This window comes from Barbus barbus (genome assembly GCF_936440315.1).
Source record: "Barbus barbus genome assembly, chromosome: 27".
Classification (NCBI taxonomy): Eukaryota; Metazoa; Chordata; class Actinopteri; order Cypriniformes; family Cyprinidae; genus Barbus; species Barbus barbus.
Genome location: NC_136755.1, coordinates 23,876,641 through 23,904,476, shown reverse-complemented (window position 1 = coordinate 23,904,476; position 27,836 = coordinate 23,876,641). Strand labels below are relative to the sequence as shown.

The 27,836-nt window shown below is 38.9% G+C and overlaps 1 protein-coding gene across 4 annotated transcripts; it reads right to left on the bottom strand.

Moving 5' to 3' along the window:
• Nucleotides 1-2: 2 nt before the first annotated feature.
• Nucleotides 3-27,785, bottom strand: LOC306847135 (heat shock factor protein 1-like). 4 transcript variants are annotated; one of them, XM_079380928.1, is made up of 14 exons: nucleotides 27,356-27,785; nucleotides 26,778-26,886; nucleotides 25,416-25,552; nucleotides 19,815-19,939; nucleotides 11,843-11,918; nucleotides 10,837-10,898; nucleotides 10,549-10,636; nucleotides 10,322-10,455; nucleotides 9,301-9,534; nucleotides 7,448-7,525; nucleotides 6,695-6,800; nucleotides 3,011-3,058; nucleotides 2,504-2,549; nucleotides 3-1,805 (listed from the first exon to the last, which is right to left on the bottom strand). In XM_079380928.1, exons 1-14 carry the CDS (start codon nucleotides 27,479-27,481, stop codon nucleotides 1,609-1,611), a joined length of 1,566 nt encoding a protein of 521 aa, XP_079237054.1. In that variant the 5' UTR covers nucleotides 27,482-27,785; the 3' UTR covers nucleotides 3-1,608. The 4 variants fall into 4 exon arrangements, with proteins under 4 accessions (XP_079237054.1, XP_079237053.1, XP_079237055.1 ...); XM_079380927.1 differs by having other exon boundaries at nucleotides 2,483-2,549; nucleotides 27,356-27,772; XM_079380929.1 differs by lacking the exon at nucleotides 7,448-7,525 and having other exon boundaries at nucleotides 2,483-2,549; nucleotides 27,356-27,772.
• Nucleotides 27,786-27,836: the final 51 nt, after the last annotated feature.

Genomic DNA, 27,836 nt, shown 5'->3' with positions numbered 1-27,836 from the left:
ATACTTTCAAAAACCTTTTATTTGAAACATATCAATACACAAAGTGTTGTCCACATGCGTAATAAAATAATTTATGCCTAATGTCTCTCCAATGACTACAACGTGACTGAAAATGATCAGATCCATCAACAAGTGATATTCCCTGCCAGTTCCTCCACCAAAACTAATCAAGTGTTGAACGATAGAAGTCTATAGGGCATAGCATGTGTACAAATCGCACCAAAAAAATACAATTTCCATTCCATTTCCATTTTGGTATCCAATTTACACGTGAATCTCACAAAAAGGTCCAGGTCAGATTCTACCCAAAATCATGAAATAAAACTTTTTTTTTTAATGATATTTCCTTTTATTTTTTGCTAAAGGAAAATGTCATTTTAGATATATAGTGTAATAAAATAGCCCGAAAATTGGCTTTATTTTCTTTGTTTACAATAAGTTCTTAATGAGATTCCCCTATTTTATTTTCTAGTTCCTTTTGCTAAGCAAACAAAAAAAGAAGAAAAAGCAGTGTGTTGCTGTCAAAATTGGTTAAGAGTTGAATTATTGCACAAATTCTTCAAATCAAATCATCCGATACACCTGTTATCAATGCATAAAATGACTTGTCACTATATAATACACGTATTGTGTAATTCATGTTGAACGCCTTTTCAAAGTCTGACAAATATATTTGTTTCATAAAAACAAACGTACAGACTCTAAACTATTTATATATTCAAACATACATCCTATATACAGCCTCATTGGCTGTCCTGCTTTTTAGAACTTTCAACGCCAAAAGATAATTGATTTTTGCACAAAACTTTTCATTGAACTCTCTAAATATTCACCTTTAACCCATACCCATCATGACTAACCAAAATCAGACATTATTTGATGGCTTTGAAGATAATTTGTGGGATGCTGGACAAGTTTACACAACATTGATTTTTGATGCTTGTTTCATGTTTGTCTGATTAAACTGACTGCATTTTCTGGCTAAAATCCGTGTGTGTGTCTTATTTATTTTTTTGCTTTAACTTCAATATCTACGAGAAATTCAACCACCGTTCCATATACTGCAAAGGAAATCTATTATAAGATGAATACTTGGCATACTTATGAGACCGGGTGTTGAATACAACCATCTGGGGGTCATCGCAACATAATTATATCAATGACAACCAGAATAGCAGAAAAATGCATGTACAACAAGCCAAACTTGAGGTTTCGCAGTGGTGACGGACTGCAAGAGAATCGCTCGGAATAGATCTCAAAGTATTGGTTCAAATCCAATCCAGATAAATGGTAAGTAAGCACATTAAGCGCAGGCGATAAATTTAGATTTACATCTGGAGCGGAATAACAAGGAAACTACTGAGCCAACAAATAAAAGCTTATTTTGATGTTTCGACTCCATGACAGAGGGTTTCGAAGGAATACTGAATTCTCTCTACTGCTTTTAGAGATTTTTTTTCCCCCAGACTAAACCTGAAGGGAAATACCAGAGTAACAATTATCTGGCTAGCCCCGACGTGTTAAATGAGCAAAAATGCAATTAAATGCAGAGAATAAAATTTTTAAAAACCCACACAGACATAAATCCCTTTATAAAAGCCACTCTCTCTATGATTGCTCGGGGTCTTCAGGGACGGGGGACTGGAAGTTAAGAAGGGAGATGGTCGGGTCTTCGTCTGGTTCTGAATCGAAATACGAGTCGCCCTCCAGCTCCAGAAGGATGGGCAGGTTGGTACCACTGGTTTCCGTGGTGACGGGGTCAGGAAGAATTACAGGCTGAGATGTGTAATGGACCAGCTGCTTGCCTGAAAACACCAATGGTGCAAATCTCATTTGGTGACATTAGTGGCCTACATACTAAACACCTCTTACGTTATGTAATATTAAAATAATAAAAAAATTTTTTTTACATTTTAACAGTAAAAGATGTAAAATGGTACAGGAAAAACCTGTTAGTTGGTTAACAGCAAGTTATCTTGCTATATACGGTGAAAACCTGTAATTTTATTTAAGACCAAAATAACTTCTTGTAATTTACATTGAAAAAACAAACTGGCATTCCCGCAATTTCCTGTGTGACACTTTACATTGGCTGGAATTTAGTTTGAATAATTACGTTTATTATTATGTACATCATTTTATGAGTTTTATGTTGCATCTTATGCGTCTTGTGATTTCATCATGTGTTTCTTTTATCACCTGTCTTATTACGGTGGTTATCAGTATATTATGCAGTTCCGAAATAAAATGTATGACTTTGGATGGACTATTAACATGGTATTATTTAAAGAAATATACAGGGTTTTTTTACCGTAAATTTAACTTCAGAGTGTATAACCTGAAATATTGCTACCGTAATTTTTATGGTAAAGTGGTGGCAACTACAGCTTTGGTTTCTTATAAGTTTTGCTTGTTTGCTTATTTATATGGTGTACGTATTTGCATTTAAAATATAATTTTCATTTTCAAGCATCCTAAATACCTAAATCTCTAGAGTCTGTACCAGATTCGGTTTCTTTCACAGGTTCAGGTGACAGGAGGTCCTGGATCTGTAAAGAGAACGCAGATGTATGATTAACTAAGACAAGCAATATGCAGATTTCTGGAGATGAAGTGCTCATCACATCTGAAAAGATTAAGATGTTAAAGTTACTTCCCACACGACTGATGATTTTAAGCAGAGTGAAAGTAAATTGCATCGACAGGAATGAACCCTACAGCAATCTGCAGTTAAAACATCATTTCAAGCTATCTGATAAACATCTATCATTTGAAACCATGTCAAATATTTTCTGTTAAACAGGTCAGATGAGTTTGTTTAAAGTCTCTGCATTCTGTTCATTCTTACGCAGCTGTTAGACACTGAACTTTCTTAACCATACTTGCAGTCTGCTTACTCAATTTCTCAATGTTAAGACCATAAACTCTATGCTTTATTTGCTATATAAAAAATTACAGCTGAAAAAATAAAAAAATAATAAAAAAATCCATTCATAAATAAATAACTTACACTAGCCAGGCAGTCCAGATCCATATCAGCTGAAGATGATGTGAAAATCTATGAAACACAACAAACTGTTTAAGAGCAACAAGAAAAATGTATTGCTGACAAAGTAATACATAAGCTGTAGTAAAAAAATGTATTAACTTCTGGTCTGATTCTGAATCTGATTGGCTGATAAGAGTGCGATATTAGAGTGATACCAGAGCTCCTCCAACCTCTTCAACATTTGTATCATGTATCACCCCGCTTGCCGTATTTCTCATAGCGAGTGAGAATTTTCAATTGAAAATACTAAAGGGCAGATTTTAACAAGGAAGTTATTTTTTTACTTTCAAAACCAGCTTGTACGCAGCCAACAAATGCACTGAGCAGCGCTGTCATCAGGAATCACCCTTAACAGATGGAAGGATAGTATAAGCCTATCGGACATTCAAACTAATGTTTTATTGTGAATATGAGATTAATCTTAAAAGGTACAATGTGTAAGATTTTCGTGATAAAATCGAAAAAACCACTTGCACAGTGTTATATATTTCATGCAGTTGTGTATTTATGTTATCCCAAAAGTTCCCAAGGATTTGTAAATCCAGAGAAATTCCAATTATTAAATAATGATTCGTCCCTGGTCATTGTCGCCCATCAATGACGTTATATGCGCACTATCCTCAGTTTCCGCTTGCAGAAACTATGGCAACACACAGACACAAATGCGGCAGTACAGTTAAACTAAATCCATTGCAGCTGTCGTGAATAAAATGAAAATGAAATAAAAAGTGTTTACTGCAGCATTAAATTTAGATCTGCTTAATGTTGCGCCATGATTTTTTTCTTATTGCGATTTTATAGTGTTGCGCATTACAACCAATCACACACGAGTCTGTAGAGCATATGAATACAATGGCCAATCAGATGCGTTCAGATGAGTTTTTTGTTCACTACACACCTCGCTGACTTAATTCAGCTCTCACGCAAATTCTCTCATCATAGACAACAAAGTGTAGATGTATGTATGATGTAAGAGATTCATTCATAAAACCGTGTATAGACAGCTTTACTGTTTATAAGGGGAGTTTTTTGAGAGTGCTTAATCTTGCGCTAGACTTAAGTCAGCCATAATATTCTTTGGCAGTGTAAGTTCTTTGCTCACATTCTCTGTATTCGCCATTTAAAATGACTGTGGAAAGTACAGGTAATAGAAAAAATTAATTAATTACTTCATCCGTGAACATCCTTCATAATACATCAAGCGTGGCCTCTGTTATTGTTTTGAAAATGCGACCTCTAGTGGTAAAAACTTTCATATTGTACCTTTAAGTTTGAATGCCGGATCAGATGCAGGAAATCATGATCGCTCTCTCTCTCATAATACTCTACTATACATAATACACTCCTTTTAATACAGTAATACAATCAGCTTTTAATGAAGCAACTTAAAGTCTGTGTAAAGTCAATTCTGAGAATTGTTTGTAAACATTTCATAAATGTTAGAAATGCATTGCTGAAACATGTTACAAAGACTGTGAACTATGTAGTACTTAATTGTGGAGTTAAACAGTTTTTCACCATTTTCGTGATCAGAATTTTTTTGGGCGCGGCTAAATCAGGACTCGATGACGCAATCGAGCCACCGAGCATGGCCCCTTTCCCAGCACGTGTGTTCGACTTGAAGCATCGCTGCAGACCGATCAGTGTGTGTGACATCAAGGTACAGTGAGAGACACAGAGAGCAGACGCTCCTGATGCTTTCCAAATGCTCTCGCGGTACTTTGATGTCACACACTGACCGTTCTGCAGCGCTGCTTCAAGTCGAACACACCTAATAACTAGAGCGCATTAGCATCAGTGGTTCATGGCTCAATCACGAGTTACTGTAATTACCGTTAGTTACAGCCTACAGTTTGTTAGCTAGCTATGCCTTCGTCACGTAAATGCTTAATTGGTTGCGATCATTTACAAAACAGTTCGGTCTCCTTATTAAATAAGCTGCTAGAGGAAGACTGTTGAGAGAGACGGCAGCTTTCACCGCGAGTGGGCGTGGTTTCAGTGCCACCAGTGGACACGCCCCCAGCGTTATTTTGTTTACTTGGCGGTTTTTTTAAGCATTAAAATTTGTCTGGGTGGTTAATAACACATATTTCAGTGGTGTGACAAACTCAGAACACACATTTAATATTGACTTTACACGGACTTTAACGTTCCTTCGTTACAAGATCTAAAGTGACATTTCGGAATTAGTGACGGAGGGAGAGACAGAACAACAACAAAAATCCAGAAAAATGCATTTAAAAAAGTTAGAAATTCATTGCATTTTAATGAGTGAAACATGTATTTGACCCCTTCGCAAAACATGACTTAGTACTTGGTGGCAAAACCCTTGTTGGCAATCACAGAGGTCAGACGTTTCTTGTAGTTGGCCACCAGGTTTGCACACATCTCAGGAGGGATTTTGTCCCACTCCTCTTTGCAGATCCTCTCCAAGTAATTAAGGTTTCGAGGCTGACGTTTGGCAACTCGAACCTTCAGCTCCCTTCACAGATTTTCTATGGGATTAAGGTCTGGAGACTGGCTAGGCCACTCCAGGACCTTAATGTGCTGCTTCTTGAGCCACTCCTTTGTTGCCTTGGCTGTGTGTTTTGGGGTCATTGTCATGCTGGAATACCCATCCACCACCCATTTTCAATGCCCTGGCAGGCTTCAAAGCCCTGCTTGGCGATGGTCTTATAGCCCATTCCAGTCTTGTGTAGGTCTACAATCTTGTCCCTGACATCCTTGGACAGCTCTTTGGTCTTGGCCATGGTGGAGAGTTTGGAATCTGATTGATTGCTTCTGTGGACAGGTATCTTTTATACAGGTAACAAACTGAGATTAGAAGCACTCCCTTTAAGAGAGTGCTCCTTATATCAGATCCTTACCTGTATAAAAGACACCTGGGAGCCAGAAATCATGCTGACTGATAGGGGATCAAATGCTTATTTCACTCATTAAAATGCAAATCAATTTATATCTTTTTTTGAAAGGTTTTTTTTCTGGATTTTTTTGTTGTTATTCTGTCTCTCACTGTTAAAATTAACTTACCATTAAAATTATAGACTGATCATTTCTTTGTCAGTGGGCAAACATACAAAATCAACAGGGGATCTAATATTTTTTTCCCTCGCTGTATATGTGCTGCTGCGCGTCCCTATGTGTGTAATAAGCAGAGTGTACACGCGTTGTGGACCCATCTATAGGCGCATATTTCTACCGTGCTCTTTACATAAAACAATTACTGTGCTATTGACTTTAGACCAGGTCTTAGTTGGTCAATGGCGTAGTCTATTTCAAAATAGCAACGCACCATCACGCGGTATGTATGAGCAGGTGTATGATAGGGCCCGATAAATGTAATTATTCCAGCTGCTGTGAGAAAAGGCTATAAACAATCCGCCACCTGCAGGATCCACACATGCGATATAGACTATTAGCCAGGACAACTTCTTTATGTTTGCAGACGTGACGTAATGACGCTGTGGCATGCTCGAATTTCCCGCAAATTCCTACCGGTTCCACTCAAATTAGAAAACATTATTATAAGCTAACCGTTGGAAATCGGGCTAAAGTAAGGCGATAGTTTTGAACACTGGCTGGTTATGTAAAATTGATTTCGGATCATTTTTATCATATGGTGTTAAAGACTGAAACAATATTTACATCAAAGAAAGTCGAGGTGTCGAAGTTAATGGACTGAGCATTGAGGATCTGCTGAAGGTTTTCTATTCCAGAGTCAATGGTCTCTAGATGATCACTTAGTTCTGTCCTGTGATAGAAAGAGAAAAAGAAAATCATCTCTCAAACGCCACACACAAACCAGACAATTCCCATATTCAAAATCCAAACACTCATTTAATGTTTACTTTAACTAAAGGAGCAAATAAAAAACAGCAACTTCACTTCAGCAATAACAGGAAGATTTAAACACACTCCTATGAAAACGGGAGAGAGGCCGGTCCCCAGAAAGATCAAAACTGTGATGACGATGTCATAGAGAGAGGCGGGGCTGCTGACCTCATCACATTAGTATCCAATCAGAGGTAGGAGGGGAACAGAGGTCAAAGAGAGATTGGGTAATTGGAGGTTTCAATAAGAGCACAAAACATGCATCTTGGTTCAAATGCCATGCCACACTCCACACTTTCTCCCCACTAGCCATAAATTGAGTGATCATGACGTTGCACTTCTCAAATTAAGCTCAAGTGGCCTCCGAACACCCTTTTTTTTTGCTCTCTACAACCTCCAGCACACCTGAGCCTACCAACAACCAGTCAGCATTCAGCATTTCTCAGGTATTCTGGGGCAGAAATGAGCAAATGAGCCTGAGAAGACAAACTAAGCGTGGTTAGCGTCTTTGTAATTAAGCACAGCGTCAGGCGTTCTGGGGACGGATCGGCCGACAGAAATGCTGACCCGGAATGAGGCCTGAGGTGTAGAGATGAGGAGGAGAAGCTGGAGAAAAGGCGAGAGATCTCAGACATCTGAGGATAACTGAAAAGACAGAAGCACAACATGGCACTGGGGACTGCAGGGGGTGCTACACACATCAACGGGCCTCTGCCACAGTCAAAAACGGGGCTTTTTTAGGTGGAACGGGAACTAGAGCCAATATAGGGGGAAGTACACACGTGTGTGTGTGCGTCTTGAAAATTAGACTAATTACATAAGCTTTGGATAGTAACTTGAAAGCAAATTCAATAAAAATTCATGTGCAGCCATTTGAATTTTGATTTTAGGTTCAGCTGACAGCGTGACTTTGGATATATTAGTGCTTTCATGTCATGGGTTTGATTCATTTACAAAACAACAATCAAGTACACATTACCTTACACTTTAAATACTTATAAAATAAAAGGCCCTCAAATTCAGTGGCACAGGGGCCATGAGATGAATTGACATGAAATAATGCACTGGCTCACATGAATATCTGGAAAAGTATTAGTATCGCTCACTATGCCAGTCTGCCAGGCTAAACAGAGCAGCCAAATGCCACAAATAAGTGCAGCTGAACAGTTAGTAATGAGAAATGCTTCTGTAGGACATTTGAATAAAAAGGATCTGCTCATTAGTTTTTTGGCTTTTCCGATTGATGTGGACATGGATAGTTTATCTAGATGTGAAAATCCTGTCATTAAATACTCACCCACATCATTTAATACACTTAATTCTTTTGTACAAAATTAAAAATCTAGAAGAAAGTTCACAATGTTTTTTTTTTTTACATACAAATGAAAGTGGATGGTAACCATAGTTTTCAAGCTTTAAAAAAGGACAAAACTTATTTTAGCATCATTTATATACTATTGTATTTTTTGTTAATATTTTGAATTTGTGTTTTTGTCATCTTTGGCTTAGTTCACACTGCAGGCTAAAGTGGCCCAAATCTGATTTATTTTTGCCCAGATGTGACCCATATCTGATTTTCTTATGACAGTCTGAACAGCACAAATCAGATTTTTTCAAATCAGGCCCAGGCCACCTAAATCGGATACAATAAAGTATCATAAGTAGTAGATTCAGTTCATTCAATATATTTAAAGTCTTTTGAAACCATATGATCATTTTGTGTGAGAGCAAACCAATAATTGTAATTCATAAAATAAATCCTCCCGGTAACACTTTATTTTAAGGATCAATTATCACTATTAACTAGTTGCTTATTAGCATGCATATTACTAGCATATTGGCTGTTTATTAGTACTTATAAAGCACATATTAATGCCTTATTCTGCATGATCAGATTTTAGAACCCTACCCCATACCTACACTTACCAGCTACCTTACTAAATATTAATAAGCAGCAAATTAGGGGTTTGTCAGGGGAAAACAATTAGTTAATAGTGAATATGTTCCCTTATCGAAAGTGTTACCATCTTCCCTTCTGTCTCAATTTTTTATTTGCAATTTCATGTTCAAAACTGCTGCAAGTGATAAATCTGAGAATGTTTGTTTGCATACTGAATTGCTACACACTCGACCCCGCAGAAGATCACAGAGAAGAATGAATGTGCCAGAAAAAGCAGTCACCATCCACTTTCATTGTAGTGAAAGGATTAGCTTCTTTTTTGTGCTGCACAGAAAACAAATCAGTGAGCTAACGGTAACAGAACTTTCTTTTTTAGATAAACCATCCTTTCTGAAGCCATTTTAGGATCACAATTAGAAAGGGAACTATGAAAATAGTGTTACTCAGTAAGGGAAGACTGTGAACTCAAACAGTAGCTTTGTTTGTCCTAATCGAATGTGCATTTGTTGGTAAAACTCACTTGTCCAAGCAGGCCACACTCAGACACTTCTGGTCAATGGGAGGAGGGCTTGGGGCGGTGACGGTCTCGCTCTCCTGGAGGATGGAGTTGATGAAGGTTGTAGGAGAAAGGGGTGTGTCCACAGGTACACCTGATACCGCCTCCACTTCCACTTCAACAGGACACACCTCCTCCACCTCAGGACTGTGGGCGGGGCTAAATGGCTCCTCCTTGATGTAGACCAATGGGCTTGTTCTGTGGGAGGAGAAAAAAAAAAAAAGGCATCAAGACAGCTTCAGGAAAAATTTTACATTTTCAAACATTCTTTAAATTCCTGAAGTTGATGCATGTCAACAAGGTTAGACAATTGTAACTTACAGACTTCAACAGCTTATGTAGCTCCTTCATCACTACTATATCACAGAACAAGCCCAATGGTCCACATCAGTTTATATAGTAATAAAAACTGTGACTGTAAACTGTAAATATTTAGATTATAATAATGGGGGGAAACTGCACTGCAATGAGGATTTTTAGAAAAAAAAAGTGCTTAATTGTCACAATTCTAAAACAGAATCTTCGTTGTACAAAAAACATGCTTTATTTTCTTTACAAAAACAATTAAAGAAATGCATATTTAAATAATATAATATAAAATATATATTATAATAGAAACAAAATATATTTTATTTTTGTAGAATAAATCTTTAATGGATTGTGACATTATTTCTGACAAGTCAGCTCCCAAAAACTAAGTCTCGTAATTCCCATTATTCTCAACAAGACTTTTATGACTATAATAATAATAAAAAATACTGTGATGAAGAACAGATTTTTCAAATAAGAATGTTTTAAAATATTTTAAGTGTAAATACTTCATAACACTTTTTCCTTTAACAATAATGAAAACTGCTATTTGTGCTAGAATTTGAAAAAAAACGTGCTTAATTGTCATAATAATAATAATAATAATAATGTGACCCATTTTCTTGAAGATTTGTGAGATTCAGCCATTGCCCCTATAAGAGAAGCTGAAACTTGCCTGCCTTCAATCCACTCCTCTGTGGCCACAGGGTTGGACTGCGCCAGTTCAGTGATATCAGAGATGATTGGCCCTGTCTTGACAGGCGATTCTGAAGTGAAGACACTCGTTCCTGTGAAAGGTGTAGAGGAGGGCTACACACAAGACGACACACATTACACTTAACAAATCTGGTAATCATTGGAAAATTCAGCTAAGAATTTGAGATATAAGCACGTAGGACTCACAGAGATAGCGGGAGATGACTCGAGCGAGTACTGCCGAGAGTATTTGGGCATGGAGTGTGTGGAGCTGCCATCATTCAACATCAGAGGCCTGTGAACAAACAGACAAAAAGAAAGAGAGAGAGAAAAAAAAATCCCCCATAAAATAAAGGGCACAATAGAAGGCCAAAAATAAGAGGTCAAAAAAGTTAGATCAGACAACAATCGCAGTTAACAACATTTCAAATACTGTACCACACTACAGTTAAATAGCAAGCTATCAATATATGTGTTAATCTGAGATTGACTTGCATCTTCCGTTTTACTCCCAGGACTCTGTTGGACCGTGCCAGTGTGATCAAGAACTGAATGAGCTGTGGAAACAAAGAAAAAAAAAACTTTTTTTTCTTTGGCATTCTCATACATAACTTCTAAAATACATTCAGCTGATACTTATTTTTAAATACATCAGATAAAACATCTACGAATAAAAAACATTGTCTATTTACATTAAAAGCTGTAGAGTCCAGTAAAATATGGATGTAGGATAGTTTCTTTCTTTCATTCTTTATCAGAACACATTTGGCAAAATTTAGCGTTATCAGTGGATCCTCTGCAGTGAATGGGTGCCGCCAGAATGAGAGTCCAAACAGCTGATAAAAACATCACAGTAATCCACAAGTAATCCACATGACTCAAGTCCATCAATTAACATCTTGTGATGTGAAAAGCTGTGTTTATAAGAAACAAATCCCAAAAAGGCATTTTAACTTCAAACCATCACTTCTGGCCAAAATACAATCCAAAACAACACTTCCTCCAGTGAAAAAGTCTATCCCTTGTTGTCTTTTCACATCAAAATCCACAGACATATTGGTTTAGAACAGTTTTGGACTGTTTTCTCTCCTGATTCAGATGAGACAACTTTTTCACTGATTGTGAAGAAAGCAATATTATGGATAGAGGACTCATGTTTTAAGCAATGGTCTGATGTTTGAAAAACATCTTGATGGATTTGTTTCTTTCAAACATGCAGCTTTTCACAAGACTTTAACTGATGGACTGGAGTGGTGTGGATTACTGTGATGTTTCCATCAGCTGTTGGGATTCATTCTGATGGCACCCATTCACTGCCGAGGATCCATTGGTGAAAAAAAAGAAAGAAATTCACATCTGTCATGTTTTGCCATTTCATTTAGACTTTAAACTGATCAGGCTGCCTGTGAGGCTGAAATGGATGAACTTATAAGTGACAAAAATGACTTGCTAACAATTGTATTTGTCACTCTTAAAACAGGAGAAGGTTTGCCGATTTTACCTTATTGACGACTTTCTGCTGTTGAGCATGTTTCTGCCTCAAAGTGGCAACTTCCCTCCAGAGCGTCTCATTCTCACTGCGGGAGAGAGACAGAAAGATGAAATATAAAGTTTCAGGCAATGAGTTCTGTTAGAAAATGTCAGGACTGAAATTTTCATGCATGTTTTATTCACAAGGAATGAACATGACAAATACAGCACAAAACACTTCTGAAAAAACTCTACGGCAGTTGTTTTTTTTTTTCAGTGTGACTGTGAGGCTACATCCACACGAAGCCAGAGCTTTCCCTATCCAACCTTTTTTTCCCTCGTCTCAAGAAATATCTGCATACACACGAAACCATGAAATCGATACAAAACGATGTAGTATACATGCCAGACCAGTATGTGGTGCTGCAATTCTACCACAGAGATACACTATAAACGGAGAAAAAGACTTGGACTATGAGCATAAACCAAAACAAACATGGAACAATACATTTATTAATCTGTGTTAATGTTAGTTAATAAAAAGACAAAATATATGGATTGGCCGTACACACGAAAACGCAAGGGCGTCGTTTTCAGATTTATCCACTCTGGGACCCGGTTTAAAAAAAAATAGTCATCTGGACGAAACGCCAATCCGATACAAAATTTTTGTGTATACAGCTAAATGTGTCTCCGTGTGGACGGGGCCTGAGTAAGGCCTGCTTCTCTTAAACCCTGCTCCCTTGACACTGATAAAATGGCATTTTAAGTGTGCGCTCACAAGTCCAATATGACTACAGACACATAGCCTGAACACAGTCCAGCACACAGGAACAAAACCACAGGAAAATACTGAACATCACTGTGGTGGAAATGGAAAAGTCAAACAACAAAATGCCAAAGAAATCCTACAAGTTCATGAACAAAAACACAAACAACTGCATGGTGTATATATTTGGGTCACACTTTAGTTTGGGGACCGATTCTCCCAATTAACTATCCATCATGCGATCTCCTAAATCATCATGTGATTTCTTAAATCAAGATGGCTTCAAGTTCCAACATTGTTAGCTTGGCATGGTCAACATGTGACCGAAACGTTTGCCGCCTTGCCTTGTTTTTCAGTAAACTGCTTTCATCATAAATGACCAAGATGGCGGCGCGAACACATCGCGAGGCTCAGCGTCTCACCAGTTTTTGCAATTTTGCAGTATTTTTCCTGCTCATCTCGGGTCTGTTCTCACTGAACAGCTTTGCCTTAACATCATACACCCGACAGGAGCTTTTGGATATCGGTCTGCACTTTTCCAACAGTTTTATAACCAATCATCGACTCATCCCGGAGATCTCCAGAACACCCGAGGCAACGCACTCTGCTCGGCCGGGCGGAAGTGCTCACAGGCGGCGCCGAGATCGTAAACAAAGGCGGGGGAAGCGCGGAGGACTAAGAGCTAAGCTAAAGCTAACACCGCACCGGCTCTCTTTACCCAGCATTTTCCTCGCTAATGTGCGGTCATTGGTGAACAAAATGGATGAAATACGACTTCGCATCACCCATAGTAAGAAACTTTTGGACTGCAATGTCATGGTTTTCACTGAAACATGGCTACATAGCGACATACCCAATAATGCTATTGATCTAACCGGACGCTACACGCTCCGAGCAGATAGAACGGCAGACGACTCCGGCAAGACCAGAGGTGGAGGATTGTGCATTTATGTGAACAAAGCTTGGTGTACGAACTCTGACATTGTTGGAAAACACTGCTCACCTAACCTAGAGTTTCTCATGGTTAAGTGTAGACCTTTCTATCTGCCGCGGGAGTTCACTTCCACCATCATAACTGCAGCCTATATTCCCCCGGATGCTAATGCCAAGCTTGCTATGAACGAACTGCATGCGGCCATTAGTAAACAACAGACTGTACACCCGGAAGCTGCATTTATTGTTGCGGGTGATTTTAATCACTCCAACTTAAAGACAGTGCTCCCCAAATTCCATCAGCATGTCTCCTGCCACACTAGAGGAGAAAAAACTTTGGATCATGTTTACACAAACATCGCAGGAGCTTACATCGCGACACCCCTCCCCCACCTGGGACAGTCTGATCACCTTTCTTTGTTTCTCACCCCCAAGTATTCACCCCTCATCAACCGTGTGAAGCCATCAGTGAAGACCATCAAAGTGTGGCCAATGGGAGCAGAGTCTGTACTTCAGGACAAATTTCAACAAACGGACTGGAGTATGTTTGCTTCCCAGGCTGCCAGTGGCTCTCACACGGACATTGACATCTATACCACCTCTGTACTGGATTACATCAATACCTCCATTGACAGTGTTACAACAGAGAAACAGATCACAACGTACCCTAATCAGAAGCCATGGATGAACAAGGAAGTGCGGCTCCTGCTGAAAGCCCGCAACACTGCTTTCAGATCAGATGACGCTCAGGCCTACAGCATATCCAGGGCTAACCTGAAGAGGGGCATCAAGAAGGCCAAGCACTGCTACAAGCTAAAGGTAGAGGAGCATTTTTCCAACTCTGACCCCCGGCGCATGTGGCAGGGCATCCAGGTCATCAGTGACTACAAGCCATGCAACTCCACTCCAACGGTCACAGACGTCTCCTTCCTTGATGAGCTAAATGACTTTTATGCTCGCTTTGAGAATAACAACAAGGAGACAGCCACCAAGATCACACTCTCAGGAGACCATCAGACCCTCAAACTCACCTCCACAGATGTCTGCACAGCATTGAGCCGGATCAATGCATGCAAGGCCGCTGGCCCTGACGGCATTCCTGGACGTGTGCTCAGGATATGTGCAGAGCAGCTCGCAGAGGTCTTCACAGACATTTTCAACCTGTCCCTCACCCAAGCAACTGTGCCAACATGCCTTAAGGCCACATCCATTGTGCCAGTGCCGAAACACTCCTCCCCGACGTGCCTGAATGACTACCGCCCCGTAGCACTCACACCCATTGTAATGAAGTGCTTTGAGCGACTGGTCCTGGCACACCTCAAGAACTGCCTCCCACCCACACTGGACCCACACCAATTTGCCTACCGTAGCAATAGGAGCACTGAGGATGCAGTATGCACAGTACTGCACTCGGTACTCACACACCTGGATAATAACAACACTTATGCACGGATTTTGTTTGTTGATTTCAGCTCAGCATTCAACACCGTCATTCCCTCCAAGCTGATCACTAAACTTGGAGACTTGGGTGTTAACACCTCCCTCTGTAGCTGGATTATGGACTTTCTGACCAACAGACCTCAGCATGTTAGGTCAGGCCACACCTGCTCCACCACCATCACACTCAACACCGGCGTACCACAGGGCTGTGTGCTGAGCCCATTCCTCTACTCCCTCTACACCCATGACTGCAGGCCTGTGCATGGATCCAACTCCATCATCAAGTTTGCTGACGACACCACAGTGATTGGCCTCATCAGAGACAACGATGAGACTGCCTACAGGGAGGAGGTACAGCACCTGGCTGCATGGTGCGCTGACAATAACCTGCTCCTCAACACCAGCAAGACAAAGGAACTTATTGTGGACTTCAGGAAGAAGAAAAGTGGAACGCATGATCCCATCCACATTAACGGGATGGTTGTTGAACGTGTCTCCAGCTTCAAGTTCCTGGGAACCCACATCTCGGAGGACCTGACCTGGACCACCAACACATCCAGCCTAGTCAAGAAGGCTCACCAACGCCTCTTCTTCCTTAGGACACTGAAGAAGAACCACCTGTCTCCAATCATCCAGCGGAACTTCTACCGGTGTGCAATTGAAAGCATCCTGACCAACTGCATCACAGTCTGGTATGGGAACTGCACAGTTGCTGACCGCAAGGCACTGCAGAGGGTGGTGAAAACCGCCCAACGCATCACAGGGACACCACTTCCTGCCATTGAGGACGTCCAGAGAAAACGCTGTTTACGTCGAGCTCGCGGCATTCTTAAGGACTCCTCTCACCCTGACCATAGACTGTTTAAATTACTGCCCTCTGGGAGGCGCTTCAGGAGCCTCCGATCAAGGACAAGCAGACTCAGGAACAGCTTTTTCCCTACAGCTGTTTCCCTACTAAACTCTGCCCAATGATACCCCCCTCACACACCACCACAAACTCTTCACCCCTCCCCATCATTAAAATCGGTTAAAAAACAAAAACAAAAAAAAACATCCACACACTGAGTACTATGCACTGGAAATTTTTATTTCTATGCACTTTCAATGTTCATTGCACTAGTATTTATATATCTTAATGTATAGCTTATTCATATCCATTTGTAATTATATTCATAGTTTTTGCTCATAGTGTACATACATTTACTGTACAATCCATCTGTATAGTATGTTCATATCACCCATCTGTATATCATACTGATAGTATTTAAAAATTTGTAAATTATGTCCATAGTACTACTGCCTTATCTGTATATTCTGTACATATATAACTATTGTAGACACTGTATATCCTGTACCTCTGCTTATTGCACTTCTGGTTAGATGCTAACTGCATTTCGTTGCCCTGTACCTTACATGTGCAATGACAATAAAGTTGAATCTAATCTAATCTAATCTTGCTTATGACTTTTTGATTTCTGAGAGTGTGCAGACTTTTTTCAAGTATTTTACAAGTTTTAAACAAAGGGATAGTTCACCCAAAAATGAAAATGTGATGTTTATCTGCTTACCTCCAGGGCATACAAGATGTAGGTGACTTTGTTTCTTCAGTAGGACACAAAGATTTTTGACTAAAACTCAATGTCCAACTGTCCGGAGCACGTTCACAACAGTGACGGTGTAAACAATGAGTGACATATACAGCGCCGGCAGTTGTGAACACGCTCAGGACAGTTGTACATTGCAGTGGATCAGAGGTAAAAAATGATTTATATATTGTTCAGTTTCTTGCACAGACCGATCGTTTCGTGTCTTAAGACCTCAATGTATCGTCACGAGCCACAGGGTTTAATTTGGTTTTGTCTGTGTATGTTTTTTTGACTCTCAAAGCCATGGGTCCCATTGACTGCCATTATATGACGGACAGACTGTAACGGTTTGAGTTAAAAAATCGTTGTTTGTGTTCTACTGAAGAAACAAAGTCACCGACATCTTGGATGCCCTGGGGGTAAGCAGATAAACATCAAATTTAATTTTTTGGGTGAACTATCCCTTTAAAACATTTTTTAAAGCCATTCCTTAGTAATAATTTGTAAAACAATGTCTATGTAAAAATTATTTCCAAGTAAATCCTGTTTTTTTTTTTTAAGTATCAGGAATATTTGACTTGAGTGACATATGTGTCTGACATTCATCTCAAAGACTCGCTGCGGACTGGTCTCTTATATCGAGCAAGAGATTATGAGAGGACTCTGCTGCATTATAACCCAGCGTTGCTCATCTGTTAAACAGCAGAGTGCAGGAAGAAGCTCTTTAAGAGTCCCGTCCTCCGATCATGTGCCCTACCCCCACTCACCCCTCAGCAGATGGGACAGGGGGTTTATGGGGCAGATGTGGATTCCTTTAAACAGGGTGACCAGACATCTTCCCAAATCTCCATTCAGACTCAGAAATACACAAATTGGAGGCAATTTCCTTTAAAAAATCTCCTTCAAGCCAAAACAGACTTTCAAAAATGTTGCAATTCAAATAAAAATCCAACACAAATAGGGCTGTTACCATAATAGTTTAAAATAATAAAACAATTGTCTCTATTGTTTAAAGTTATTGTGAATAGTGGTAAATTTTTAAATTCTGAAATCAGAGAGTTTAGTTTGAAAGGCATAAAATAAAAGAATGATGGTATCACCAACAGTATATTTTGTATTTGATGATATTTCACACTGATCTTTAATAATATTTTTATTTCTTAATAAATTAGGCATTACAAATGAGCAATGTTCTATTATTTTTATGATAATCATTTTGGCTATATGCTGGCTGTTTATCTATTAAAAATGAACACCTGTGCTAATGTAATAAATGTGTTTAAAACATTTAAAAACACTATACAAGTTAAATACAAGCTCCATTTTGAAAGCTCCAATGGAAGCATATGGGGCAAACAAACAGAAATAAAATACAGAAAAAGTATTATTTATATTATTATATATTAGGAACTTAAATATGAAAAAATACGATATGTAATTTTAATATTTTTAGTATTATTTAAAAATTATTTTAACGCAGAAACCTCTCTTAATTTTACATGTTAACATTAACTACAGCTGCCATTCTGAAAACACATTACAATCATTGACATGAATTTAAAATGTATAATTAATTAAATTCATTTAAAACTTACAAGGTTTTAGAACTTTAGATTGACTGCCATTCATTTATTTTCATTAAAAAAAGAAAAAAGCATTTAAGATGATTTGTTGGATTTCAGAAATCTTTAACATATTCAGAAGTCTAAAACCCCAAAATTCATACAACTAATTGCAGGGGTGACACGTCCAAGGAGACATTTGTAATATGTGACCCTGGACCACAAAACCAGTCTTAAGTTGCACGGGGATATTTGTAGCAATAGCCAAAAATACACTGTATGGAACAAAATTATTGATTTTTCTTTTATGCCACAAATCATTAGGATATTAAGTAAAGATCATGTTCCATGAAGATGTTTTGTTAATTTCCTACTGTAAATATATTAAAACTTAATTTTTGATTAGTAATATACATTTCTAAGAACTGCATTTGGACAATTTTAAAGCCGATTTTCTCAATATTTTGAGTTTTTTGCACCCTCAGATTCCAGATATTCAAATATCGTCCTATCATAACAAGCCATACATCAATGGAAAGCTTATTTATTCAGCTTTCAGATAATGTATAAATTTTGAAAAATTGACACTTATGACTGGTTTTGTGGTCCAGGGTCACATTCTGCCTGTGTGTGTACCAGCTGACCACTCCTGTGTGTGTGTGTGTGTGTGTGTGAGTGTGAGACAAACACGTGACAAACCCTAGAGACCTGTCCAGCTGTGAGAGCGTAAAGTGACAAAATGCCCTCAGACAAGCTGAGAGCAGCTGCCGAACCACGTCACATTGCTGTGAGGACGGCCGTCCATTTTAGAGCCATGACTAACAGGACATAAAAGGTACATTAATAAGCAGACACAAACTCTGCAGAGATTAGCCCACATTCATGTCTTACGCATTACACTTTGACTACCCGCCGTAACACTGGATAAAGACTAACAAGTTGTCAACAAGCCAACTGTTACATCAGTCAAACTTTTCCCAGCAGGTTTAGGAACTACATGAATGCCAGTTTGGATGTATTAAACAGTCACTTTAATTAACCTAAAACTAAAATTATGACTAAAAATTTAACTAAAAATGAAAACAGAATATGTAAAAATAAAAACCAATTCATATTTAAAATAACAATGATCTGAATTAGAATTTTACCTCAGTGTGCATAAATACATGAATAATTAAATAAATAAAGATGCCTAAATAGATGCGCTCACAGTTCTAAACTTACTATGGAAGTCTGTTTAATTACATTACATTATTCACTTTTAAAAAGTAAATAAAACCTACTATAGTACCTCAATACTAAAATAACACTGATCTGAATTTATACCCCAGTGTGTGTGAAAAATAAATAAATAATACTAAAACAAAATGCACTCAGTTCTGAACTTACTGGGAAGCCTACTGGGCAAACATACACAAATACTAAATAGAAAACACTTTTAAATATTATTAAATATTTAAATATTAAATTGAAAAAAGTCAGTAACTTTAATATATTTCATATTATTATAACAAAGACAATTCTTATAATTTCTTTAATAAGGACTAAAGGCTTGGCTGACAACAAGCCAAATGTTGTTACATCAGAAACATTTTTCCCAGTAGGTTTAGGAACTACATAAAATCCAGTTTAGACTAAATTAATCCAGAACCGGAAGAGGAAATGGAGAAAGTGTCAAATGTTTTGGTCAAACCTAAATGCAATGTGACTTACTGTTTGAGTGTGCTGATTTTGGAGTCCATTGACTCCTGCTTGCCCTTCATGAGCTGGACATCTGTGATCATTTTAGACATTTCATCAGTGCTCAACTTTAAGTCTTCGTGTTTAATATTCGACACCTGCAGATGGACATAAAGAAAACGTCAAAGATACAGACTGAGGAGTGTGTGTGTGTGTGTGTAAGTGATTGGAGGGCTGAGTCGAGTCTGTCATGACCCGTTTCTGAACCCTCACGTAGTGGAAAGCATGTGTTAACGGTTTGATTTCCGCCCCAAGCTGGACATTTGGACAGAGTTGGAGAGGAAACACTATAAATCGGAGGGTTGAAAGTGGCGTCGATGGAGCATCAGAGTGACGCCAGATTAAGTGCCCCAGAACCTCGGCCTCTAATCCACACGTCTCCAGCTGGCTTCCTCTCAGACCTGCTGATTATCGCAATCTGTCACTGAGCCAATATGAAAAAGAGGGACATTGGGATTCAAAGTGGCCCAAGGAAACCCAGCAGAGCACATGGAAACCATCACGCACAAAACTTGATCTGGTTACCAATGACCAGACTCTGTGCACTCAGAAACTTCTGAATGGAAATATACAAACCACAAATATCCAAACAGAAGCAGTGTTTCTTAAATGGTTTGGTTAATTCCTGCTTTCCATTTACTCCATTATACTAAATAACTAAATATAGGCCTATCTATCTGTCTGTCTATATATATGTGTGTGTGTGTGTACACACACATATGTATGCTTTTTTTTTTATTATTTATGTTTATATTTCCCCCCTAATTCATAAACAGGTGCATCTCAGAGAATTAGAGTATCGTGAAAAAGAAATTTTTTCTTGTTACTTAATTTTTTGCGATGCACCTGTATATATTTATATTTTCCCCTTTAAATGTTTTATTTTCAAAGGCTCAGAAAAACAATGATCCCCTTAAAAAAGCAGCTACATAGTTTCATGTACAAAGACATATTTATACAGTATGAAACATGTATCAATTGCGATGATCCAAAGACATGTTATATTATACTTTTACATATGATTGGATATTATAATGATAAAACTATATGCAGATTTGAGTTTAATTTCTGAGAATTACAAATTAGGGCTGTCATTATAATAATTGATTTATGATTAATCCAATGATTTCTGACCACTATTTAGATAGCAGAAAGAGACATAACATCAAATTCAGAATCAGAATGAGCTTTATTGGCCAAGTATGTTTACACATACAAGGAATTTGTTATAGTGACAGAAGCTCCACAGTGCAACAGAAAGGCAGCAACAGGACAGGACACAGATAATAAAAGAATAATATACACATATCCAAATAGGCAAATGTACAAAGCAGCAAAAACACAATATATAATATAGACAACTATGTATGTACAGGTCAAGTATGTGCAAATTAGAAATGATAAATAAAATAAAATAAGTGAGTGTGGTGAATGGATAATGTATTATAGTTGTGTGTTCCACGTTTATTGTCAAGTGTTCATGAGATGGATTGCCTGAGGGAAGAAACTGTTCCTGTGTCTGGTCGTTCTGGTTCTCAGAGCTCTGTAGCGTCGACCAGACGGCAGCAGTTCAAAGAGGGAGTGTGCTGGGTGTGAGGGGTCCAGAGTGATTTTACCAGCCCTTTTGCTCACTCTGGATAAGTACAGTTCTTGGAGAGTGGGGAGGGTTGTACCAATGATTCGCTCAGCAGCCCGGACTACTCTCAGTAGTCTTTGGAGGTCAGATTTGGTAGCTGAGCTGAACCAGGCAGTTATAGAAGTGCAGAGGATGGATTCAATGATGGCAGAGTAGAATTGATTCAGCAGCTCCTGTGGCAGGTTGAACTTCCTCAGCTGGCGAAGAAAGTACAACCTCTGCTGGGCCTTTCTGACAATGGAGTCTATGTGAATATCCCACTTCAGGTCCTGGGAGATGGTGGTGCCCAGGAATCTGAATGACTCCACTGCAGTCACAGTGTTGTTCATGATGGTGAGTGGGGGAGAGCAGGGGGGTTTCTCCTTAAGCTCTAGGTTGTTAAAACTGCACCAGACAGCCAGCTCCTTAACCTCCTGTCTGTAAGCAGACTCGTCACCGTCCTGGATGAGGCCGATCAGTGTGGCGTCATCTGCAAACTTCAGGAGCTTGACAGAGGGGTCTTTAGATGTGCAGTCGTTGGTGTAGAGGGAGAAGAGCAGTGGGGAGAGAACGCAGCCCTGAGGAGCTCCAGTGCTGATGGTTCGAGTGCTGGAAGTGAATTTACCAAGCTTTACTAACTGCTGTCTGTCTGTCTGTCAGGAAGCTGGTGATCCACTGACAGACGGAGGTGGGGACGGAGAGCTGGGTTAGTTTATTCTGAAGGGTTTCCGGGTCCAGTAAGGGTCTGGTGATGTCCTTCAGATAAGCCAAATCCAGTCTTTCAAATGATTTCATGGCTACAGACGTTAAGGCCACAGGTCTGTAGTCATTCAGTCCAGTAATTTTGGGTTTCTTTGGGACGGGGATGATGGTGGAGAGTTTGAAGCATGAGGGGACTTCGCACAGCTCCAGTGATCTGTTGAAGATCTGTGTGAAGATGGGGGCCAGCTGGACAGCACAGATTTTTAGGCAGGCTGGTGACACACCTTCTGGGCCTGGTGCTTTCCTTCTTTTGTTCTTCCTGAAGACCTGGCACACATCTTCTTTGCTGATTTGAATTGTAGGTGTGGGGGAGAGGAGGGTTGCTGGAGGTGTTAATGGTTGTGTGGAGAGGTGTTCAGGGCGGGTGTGGGGTGATTTTTCAAAATGACAATAAAACTTGTTCAAGTCGCCTGCCAGGTGTTGATTCTCCAGAGTGCTGGGGGATGGTGTCTTGTAACTGGTGATATCTTTCATACCTTTCCACACTGAAGCAGAATCACTGGAAGATAATTTTTTCCTGAGCTTGTCAGAATAATTCCTCTTTGCCACTCTGATCTCCTTTTCCAGTGTGTATTTGGCCTGCTTTTACAAGACTTTATCCCCCTTTCTGTAAGCATCTTCTTTGGCCTGAGGGAGCTGTCTGAGTTTTGCATTGAACCATGGTTTGTCGTTGTTGTAGATTAGATGAGTCCTGTTAAGAATGCACATATCCTCACAGAAACTGATATGATGTTACAGTCTCTGTGAGCTCGTCCAGATCGATGTCAGCGGCTTCAAAAACAGTCCAATCAGTGAGAGAGAAACAGGCTTGTAGATCCCGCTCTGTTTCATTAGTCCATCTTTTAACAGATCTTAATACAGGCTTTGCAGATTTAAGTTTCTGCCTGTAGGACGGAATAAGATGAACCAATCAGTGATCAGAGAGTCCTAAAGCTGCTCGTGGGACAGAGGTATATGCATCCTTTATTGTTGTGTAACAGTGATCCAGTATATTACTGTCTCTGGTGGGACATGTGATGTGCTGTCTGTATTTTGGCTGTTCGCGGAAGAGATTTGCTTTATTAAAGTCCCCGAGAATGATTAAAACAGAGTACGGGTGTTGTTGCTCACTCTCTGTGATCAGATCAGCGAGTTTCTGTAAAGCTGTGTTCACGTGCGCTTGCGGTGGAATGTAGACACTCATGAACGAATGAAGAATGAACGAGCAGAACTCCCACGGCGAATAGATCGGCTTGCAGTTAATGAAGAGCGTTTCTAGATCTGAACAGCACATCTTCTTTAACACAGTTACATCTGTACACCACCTCTCATTGATGTAAAAGCACATCCCGCCGATTTCCCCGTTGATTCTGCGTCCCGATCTGCTCTGATCAGCTGCTAATTAGGTAAGATGCAGTACGCTGTCTGGTATGTCGCCATTCAGCCAGGTTTCCATGAAACACAGAGCAGCAGAGTTAGAAAAATCCTTATTGTCCGGGAGAGCAGAAGGAGTTAATCTGTTTTGTTGGGTAGAGAGCGGAGATTCGCCAGATGGATGCTAGAAAACACCCTTCGAAATCCGCGCTGACGAAGCTTCACGAGCGCGCCGGCTTGCTTCCCCCACCTGCGCCTCCTGAAGCGTTTGACCAGAGCTACGGCTCCTCCAACTGCAATGTCCAGCAAAACGTCCGAAAAATCTAAATCCGGTAAAAGATTTTGTGGTGTGTTCTGCCGAATGTTCAACAAAAAACAGGAAAAACAAACAAAAACTGTACAAACAGTACACAAACAGTGTACACATCTTGTACACATGTAAATGTGAAACAAGAAATTTTGTAAATGTGAAAAAAACCCATAAAATATTACTTAAGTTGAATAAAATAAGATGGATAATAAAATACATTTTAAATATTTAGTATAATATTTCCGTACCATAGTTTAAAAACCTTTATCCAAGAACATATTTATTAAAGTCAGAAAATGGAATATATATAGAAAAAAATATTTCACTCAAAATCATCAAGCGTACATGACATAGAAAAAGAAAGCCTTCACTGCTAGTTACTAGAGCTGCACGATTCTGGATAAATTGTGAATCACGAATTTTTTTATGTCTCAAATTAAGATCACGATATTCCCACGATTCTGAACATAAATTAACACATAATTTACAAAAGGCTGAGACAAAATATTAATTGCTGCAGCCAGTTTAAGAGTGTTTAATTAATTTTTAATTCTTAATTTAAATGTATAAAATATATATTTAAAATAATATATTTAATTAAACCAATTTTTTATATTAAAATAATGAAAAATTGTCAATGTCTCAAATACTTCACTTGTTTCATTACTGGATGAATCAGCATTTTTGAACAAATCTCTTGAATGAATGATTCAATAAATACATTTTTAACAGTCACTTGTCTCCACCTAGTGGCTAAACAGTGTAACATACACAAACGTTATTTGAAGCGCAAATTACTTTTAAAAGGTGATTTGCTCTATTTTGATCGCTACTATAGACATCAATGTTTATATCCAAACTATAAACTTTCATCCCAGTATTTCTGTGATAATATGAATGAATGAATGAATAATACTGTGTAATTGAGAGAAACTGTTTGTGAAGCTGTTTCTTACCTACATGATAACGGCTCTCTCTGTCCCAGCGGCAGCACGAATGCAGATTTGAATGTTCCGGCAAGGTTTTTTCAAAGGTTTATTAGACATGGGCGAATCGTTGACATTGAGAAATGAGATCACGCGATCTTTTAACGATTAATCGTGCAGCTCTACTAGATACACACCTACATTACAAACTACACATAATGTTGGAAAGCCTCTGTTAGAGTTCAGTAAGAAAAGTTCATTTATAATCCCACTTTATGATGTTTTCCCTGTGGGAGAACATAATTCTGGGCAATGTTTACTCATAAGTGAAACACTGTAGGTTTAAAAGCCGAACATGAGCAGCAGGGAATCCCCCAAAACCCAGATCAATTCAGACCGCATTAGTGGTCTGACATCATGACTGTGTCCTAAATGAGCTTCAGCCTGACTGTAAAGCTGCTTTGGATCAAAAAAGGCCCTCCGAAATACCAACTAATTATAAAAACCTGGAGATCATTCAAAACTCTAGGTCGCTGCGGCTCCTCTCTTATAAACACCCCACTCATACGTTCTCAGATGTTACAGGAAAGGCACGAGTTTCTACCTACCGTTGTGACTTTCCTCTTGATGTTCTCCAGCAGATGCTCCTGTCCGCGGATGAAATATGGATGCTGGAATTCTGTGTCATCTTTCTCAGGTTTTACCAGCCCACCCTGCTCGATATGGACAACTTTCCGAAAACCATCTATGAGGAATATATTAACGTGTTATAAGCACAGATATCACATATTAGCTGCTTTTGGCTTTAAACTCAATGAGTTTTTAATTATATAAAGAATACAGCACCCAAAATAAGCATCTGAGAACCTTGAAAAGTGCTCTATAAATAAAATGTATTATGATCAAATGTGACCCTGGACCACAAAACCAGTCATTCGGGTAAATTCTGTCTTAACAACCTGGCGCTTAACACGCTCAAAACTGTTGAGATGATCGTGGACTTCAGGAGAAACCCCCCTGCACTCCCCCCACTCACCATCATGAACAGCACTGTGACTGCAGTGGAGTCATTCAGGTTCCTGGGCACCACAATTTCTGAGGAACTGAAGTGGGACAATCACAATGAGTCCATTGTGAAAAAGGCCCAGCAGAGGTTGTACTTCCTTCTCCAGCTGAGGAAGTTCAACCTGCCACAGGAGCTGCTGAAACAGCTCTACTCCGCCATCATTGAATCCATCCTCTGCACTTCAATCACCTTTAAAGCTACCTAAATTAAGTCCTTAGCAATGCGTATTACTAATCAAAAATTCAGTTTTGATATTTACGGTAGGAAATTTACAACATATCTTCATGGAACATGATCTTTACTTAATATCATAATTCTTGGAATAAAAGAAAAATGTATCATTTTGACCCATACAATGTATTTTTGAGTATTGCTACAAATACACCCATGCGACATTAGACTGGTTTTGTGGTCCAGGGTTACATATATATCTAAACTGTTAAATGTAGACAATCAGAGATTAACATAATGGAACACTGTAAAGTGGTTTTGAAACAATGCGTTTTGTATAGAAATGAACTGACTTCAATTAAATAAACTGATATTCATCCACAATTTTGCATTTTTCAACAAAAGACCAATACAAATCTTTTTGTTTCATTTATTCTAAACATTCATGATGTAAAACTAATCCTTATGCATAAAACATCAGAAACAAATCAAACTCAGAATTGATTTCCAAAGCACTTTAAAAACCACAGCGCTATACAAAGAAAAAAAAAAAAACATAGTAAAATACATAAAAGAGAGAAAAACTAAATATCAAATTAAAGATAGAGATTGAAAAATAAATAAAGAATACAGCCGATCAAGCTTGATCTTTAAAAATAGCCCAAATATATCTTGAGATGGATTTTAAACATGAAGACTTCATCAATTAGGTACAGAATTCTCTTATACTTACACATATTGAGCTGGCGAACAAAACTGGCCATGTTATTGTGCTTAAAATATTTGGGCAGAACCTCTTTGGAAAACCTGCCCTGGTCGAACACGTGGAAGCTGTTGCCGCTCTGAAAACACATCAGAAATGATTAAAACATCAACAGATCTACAAGATGTCCAAAGATTCAAAACAGCTTCAGTTCATTCTGATATTTAAACTGATTTGTAGGCTTTCCAGAAAGTAACTTTTTACTTTTTTTAGGTAAGCTTAAACACAAACATAAGGCAAATCCACTTATAATACCAATCAATACTTTTTTGATACGTTCTTATCAGTTTGTGTCTCTGGTTTAAACCTAAACTGGTTCATATCGACTGAATCTAAAGCAACAAGGACAATTATCTCAGGCCCTTTTAACCCAAGTATCAACAAGGCCACTAATAACACTAGGTAGAAGCTACAGTAAATTCAGAGGTTATTTTAGGACGTGCTGGTTCAGGCCTACACTAGCTCATCACACATGAATCTAACTGCAATGCAGATCTGTAAACCTTCCTCAAACCATCTTAAACCCACGGATCAGGCTCTAAACTTACTGGACTCCAGCAGATTAACGGGTCTGTGTCCGGATCCTCCACCAGCGTCCAGAGTTTGGTCAGAAACGCAGGTACATTACTACCCGAGACCATCACACCTCCGGGCCCCACACTGTGATACTCCATCACAGATAGTTTAGTGATCGTTTCTGATGATAATTACACCTCTGTTATGAGTCACTGACGAAGAGCAGAGTTACACGCTGTACGAACGCAGATTACGCTCTTCGAATACACCGATCTGATTCTATTTGCACCTCGGAGTATCCGACTGTCGTTTAGATAGCGATAAATAAGATTAAATTAATCTGAATAAGTGTTTTCGATCATTCAGAAGTAGTGGAAATTTCCATCAAATCCCCACAGCGTAGAAGCGTAGAAACTGCGTAAACACAAGAGTCGCGCTCTGATGACGCCACCGCGACGTGTCTTTAAAAATATAACACATTTTTTAAATGTGTTCAGACATAAAAGACATAAG

Bases quoted from the DNA above. Each gene is read 5' to 3' on its own strand.
- LOC306847135 (XM_079380927.1), bottom strand. From the start codon at position 27,481: ATGGAGTATCACAGTGTGGGGCCCGGAGGTGTGATGGTCTCGGGTAGT. The intron at 10,637-10,836 runs GCAAGTCAATCT...GTTTGTTCACAG, and splicing joins CTGGGAGTAAAACGGAAGAT to GCCTCTGATGTTGAATGATG. The intron at 3,059-6,694 runs GTAAATATTGTT...TGTGTTTCATAG, and splicing joins ACACCTCGACTTTCTTTGAT to ATTTTCACATCATCTTCAGC.